The sequence below is a fragment of the Fistularia commersonii genome, chromosome 32, assembly GCF_037954325.1.
Source record: "Fistularia commersonii isolate RoL2024-O1a breed Wild chromosome 32, RoL_Fcom_v1.0, whole genome shotgun sequence".
NCBI lineage: Eukaryota > Metazoa > Chordata > Actinopteri > Syngnathiformes > Fistulariidae > Fistularia > Fistularia commersonii.
This window is the reverse complement of record NC_141315.1, coordinates 6,273,239-6,278,598: the sequence shown is the minus strand read 5'-3', so window position 1 is coordinate 6,278,598 and position 5,360 is coordinate 6,273,239. Positions and strand designations below refer to the sequence as shown.

General features: G+C 44.8%; 1 protein-coding gene across 1 annotated transcript; it reads left to right on the top strand.

Annotated features, from left to right (window-relative positions):
• The first annotated feature begins 508 nt into the window (after positions 1-508).
• On the top strand, positions 509-4,856 carry kcng3 (potassium voltage-gated channel, subfamily G, member 3). The gene is made up of 2 exons (XM_086139835.1): positions 509-1,287; positions 2,645-4,856. Exons 1-2 carry the CDS (start codon positions 674-676, stop codon positions 3,285-3,287), a joined length of 1,257 nt encoding a protein of 418 aa, XP_085995961.1. The 5' UTR covers positions 509-673; the 3' UTR covers positions 3,288-4,856.
• Positions 4,857-5,360: the final 504 nt, after the last annotated feature.

The following is a 5,360-nucleotide window of genomic DNA, read 5'->3' as shown; positions in this document are numbered from 1 at the left end:
GGGGAATTGTTGCGTTGTGCAGTATTCTATAAACAAACAATACAATGGAACACAGCAACAGTAACTACAAAATATAACATATAAAAAATGAAGATCGGCGTAATAACTGCAGGTAGTGGAAGTTGGGAGTAAGTGGAGATGTATGAGCAGAAAAAAAAGTTGTAATAATGGTAGAAATGCAGTGAGACTTTCGTGACCTGCCTGACTACCTGACCATAATATTGCATAATATGTTTGGTTATTTCTATTCATGCAGCTGTGAATGAACTCAAGTGAATGTTTAAGACAGAACTTAAATTCCACAAGGCGCTGCAGAGCGCGGCTTCCCTGGTCTCCGCTTGGCATATTCTTGCGTAAAAAGCGCGCCCAGTGTTTTTTTTTTCTCTCCTTTTTTTCTTGCGAGACTCTCGGCGAGTTTTGTGCGTGAGTTCGTGCGCGTACCATATGACATCACGGCTGGGATTGGCTCGCCCCGACTTGGGTGGAGAGTCTCCTCTACTCGCTACAGAGGGAGCAGAGGAAGGAAGGTGAGGGGACAGGAGGAATAGTTTTTTTTTTTTCCCTTTCCATCATCTCCACTCCACTCGGGACGAACCACGCAAGTACTCAAAGTTCCGTCATGGAAGGGGGGAATGGACCGTGAAGAGGATTTTTTTTTAGTTTAGATGAGAAGATGAAGTTCGGGAAGAGCATCTGCGTGCTGAACGTCGGGGGAACCCGTTACGCCTTCACCCGCGAAGTGATCAGGGATTTCCCTCTCCGACGCGTCAGCCGCTTGCATGCCTGCGCCACCGAGAAAGAGGTCCTCGAACTGTGCGACGACTACGACCGGGACCGGAATGAGTTTTTCTTCGATCGCCACGCTCAAGCTTTTGTGTTCATAATGCTCTACGTGCGCTCCGGAAAACTCCGCTTCGTTCCCGGAGTGTGCGAGCTGTCCTTCTACACCGAGATGCTCTACTGGGGACTGGAAAGCGCGCATTTGGACTCCTGCTGCCAGAAGCGCCTGGACGACAGGATGTCCGAAATCGGACTGGACAGCCTGTCCGAGATGGACGTCCGCGTTTCGGCCGAGGATACCCAGAGCCTGTGCGAGACGGCGCTCACCGGTCGCGCCAAGTGGATGGAGAGAATGCGTAAGGTCTTCGAGGAACCCAACTCCTCTCTCGTGGCGCAGCTTTTGGCGTCCGTGTCCGTGATTTTTGTGATCGTGTCCATGATCATGCTGTGCGCCAGCACTCTTCCAGACTGGGATACGGCCAAGAGAACCACCGTGGAGGAGCACAGGTAGGAGAGTCACAACCCTCTTGACTTAAGAGAGATAGAGGTGACCCACACCACCTCTTATCTGGGTCCTCCTTCTTCTCCATATCCTCTGCTAAAGATTGGACCATCAGAATAAATCTACTTTCTCAATATCTCTGCACACGAATGGTCCTAAAAATACTCAACACTCCTCTGCTTCCAAAGCAATCAAAGCAGAAAAAAGCAGATTCTTAAATGCGAACATGAGACTTTTATTCTCATGAATAGAATAGATGGAGATGAGTAGTCACAAAATTGACTCGAGTGTGTTACAGAAAGTGATGTAGAACAGACAGGTCCTTGAATCGTATCGATTCCCCTGAGGTCAAACAGCACAGTGAATTATGAAAGGCGGCAGGTTACATATTGGAATCCACACATGTAAGACAACTGGAATTGGGAATTGGCCGATCCATATTAATCCCAAATTCTATTTGGTAAATCGCATTAGGTCGGAGCCCTTCCTCCTCACCATCATTTTCACGCTTAATCTGCGAGCCGTCATTGGTTCGGAAGTGCACACTGCACAATTCATAGGATCGACAAACACACCAGATGAATGACAGATTCATAATATTCCCTTATTTGAGCATAGAAGATGAATTGTTGGATTTTAAATTAGACCAAATAAGCCAAAAGCAATAGAACCACTTATAAGGAATCACCCTCATTTCATTTTTGGACTTGTGCAGCTAGATTTATGGATTATTTTTAGGAAGCCTGAAGCAACCTATTTATCTGCATGCGCTGAGGTTGTGTTTGCTCCTGCCGGACCTAGTTTTGAGTTCTGGATCGCCTTCAGTGGTTAGGTAATCGGCTAAAAATGTACTTTATACTCACAAGGGTTTCACTTTCGTGTCTTCCAGGGAAATGACGAGTCTGTCAGTTGATTTTTGATTGAATTTTTGTCCAATTACTTCATTGAGGTGGCCAAGAGGGTCAATTGTATTTGCTTCAACGCTCTAGTTCCATATGTTGTACGTACTGTGTCGCTCTTATTTATGTCTAAGTGCCTTTACTGTGTCAATCAATGTGGTAATCATATGCTTGCCTGCATCTCACTCTGCTTTGAAGGTTAGTAATCCCCCGTTCTCCACGGATTCACGGCAATTTTCTTGGGTTTTGTACTTGCTTTATATTTGTCCCTCAGAAACGTGCCAACCCCACGAACCGGCGTCACATCGCATCGCCTCCTCATCGTGTCCATTCCGCATTGCTTCCGTCTCATATAGACCGGTTGTCAAACCGTACCTCGTGTCACCATGCATCTCCCTTAAGCTCCCCTGCCATTTCCTGTTTACAGTCGGTTCAACTAATTTCTCTTCTCTTCTCTCTGTAGGATAGTTGAGGCCGTTTGTATCGGCTGGTTTACGGCAGAGTGCATTGTGCGTTTTCTGGTGGCCAGAGACAAGTGGGATTTCCTCCGCCGGCCGCTGAACATCATAGACGTGATTGCCATCACCCCCTACTATGTCACCATGGCAATGGCCCGGGCCGGGATGCCGGGTGCCGGGCTCGGAGTTGCCGGGGTGATTCTGCGGGTGCTGAGGATGATGCGGGTGTTTTGGCTCATGAAACTGGCCAGACACTTCCTTGGTCTGCAGACGCTAGGGCTAACACTCAGGCGCTGCTACCGGGAGATGGTCATGCTGTTGGTGTTTGTCTGTGTCGCCATGGCAATATACAGTGCTCTGGCTCAGCTGCTCGAGCATGGCTTGGACTTGGGCACGCAGAACCACGATTATGCCAGTATCCCAGCTGCTGCTTGGTGGGTCATCATCTCCATGACAACTGTGGGCTATGGGGATGTGTACCCTGTGACCATTGGGGGGCGGTTGCTGGGGGGCATGTGTGTTGTGAGTGGCATCGTTCTACTTGCACTTCCTATTACGTTCATCTACCACAGTTTTGTACAGTGCTACCATGAACTCAAACTCCGCTCTGCCAGATATGCTCGCAGTGTTACTGCAGAGGTCCTGTGATGAAATGCATTCGAAGCGGGCAATTAATGCACCGGCTACATCAGAAAGAACATCTACGAACCAGAGCAGCTGCTGACCTCCCGGTGAAACAATCCTCAACTCTTCTCCTGCCCTTGTTTCCTGCCTGAGCCGCATCTGACTGTGTCCAGCCTGTCTAGTTTCTGCCTGTTGCGCTGATGATCTCCAGCCATCTTTTTCACCCAGCAGGCTGTTTCCTTAACAACACCACTTGGACAGAAGAATAGGAATACACTAATAATTATTTATTAAACGCACAGGCACAGTAAACACAGATTTGACAGAGCTGCTGTTTACACTTTATCCCCATGGTTACAACATTGGCAAATACAGCTGCTTATTTTTTTTTTCTACGATTTTTTTAAGTGATGTGTGTTTTTGTGCATTTCTGTGTTTTTCTAGCCGTCAGTCTTTAGCTTTGTCCAAGCTTTGCACCCAGAGGGTACAGAAGTTACACAAGACTGATGTGTGACCTACATGGCTTCCATTAAACTTATGACATACAGAGACAGGATGAACAAGAGAGTGCAAAGCACGCACCTGGGGCTTCACATGCGGGAAGGGCTTAAGGATAGATAATGAAATGTGGAGACTGGTCAGCAAGGAGTCGAAAGTGGTAGACAAATAAAGGGCAGTGGATATGACAAGGCAGATGGGGTGTGAGAAGGAGGCTAAAAGATAAAATGACAGCAATGATAGAATGTCGGACAAGCTGTAGCACAAAGAGTGAATAGATGGAGCGCGCGCCGATTCTCCACTTGAGAGTCAAAGTGTGGCATTTTGTATTTCTCCATCTCCAAGGCAACCTCATCCTCCGACAAGTCAATCATGTTGGAAGATATGTGCACACAAATAGGCCTTGACCATGCACACGTGGCTTCGCTAGCGTGCCACATATTGCTCTTCATCACTAAAATATCACAAAGCAGGGTTCAAAATTGCAAGATTAAAAATGAAGAGAAAAGAACAGCAGAGCCTGTCACAGATGATGGTTCTATGAATCAGATATGTTTACACATTCCATAGTTAACCAAGTTATGATTCGTTGAAGAGACACATGATCTAAACAAAAAAGTCAACACCTCACCCACACAACAGTCTTTCACTGCATCGTTTCTCCTCTTCCTCCTGTGGCTATCATACAATTTTCATTTACACACGCGTATGCATACACAAAAGATGAGGACATATCTGTCCTGCTGAAAAGAACTGAATAAGTTAATGTGGTCTTAGATTTCAAATGTATTTTTGTCATTTCATCTTGAGTGTAATAATACAGTTTCTATCTAAATATTCTTTGTCTGCGTGGCTTCAGTGTTCTTTTTAAGTAGCATCACAAGTGAAGAAATTGTCATGATTAGCATTTTAATACTATTAGATCGAACCACATGACAATGAAGTCCAAGGAAGTTTAACCCTGTGATTTTAGTCCAGGTCTGATTTCTGGTTGAAATCGTCGATTGAAACTTTTTTCATCTGTAAATGACTGACTTAATAATTAATGTAACCACTGCATAAGGTTTTATAATAAAGCTATCCTGTGTAAATACATGTAGATGTGCACTTGCTTATTGCAAATAAAACTATGCAATGAAAATGGTAATGTTAGTGTTGCGATCCTACACATCATCTGTTTGCACTGTGCATCAATATTGCCCTTCACAGTGCTTTTCGCATCAGTTATTTCTAGTCAAACATTAGTTTAATTAAAAAGATGAATGAAAATCACAGCGTACAACATCATCAAGTGACAAATGGGTGAAGAAGACAGAGCCTGATAAAGTCATAATGTGACAATACACCATTAGAGCCTCCTGTGGGCAATGGGATGTAACATTGAGAAGTCGGGCCGACGGTTCGTTCAGGGTCATTATAAAATCCAGAAAGGCGGACCAATTATTTTTCCCATCCTGGGTGTAACAAGGATTAAATCAACACATTCGGCTGCTGTTGCACTGCTTAAGATGTTCATATTTAAATAAATAATACGATTTTTATAATTGGCTTTGACAGAATTACATATATATATATATGTATATATATATATATATATAT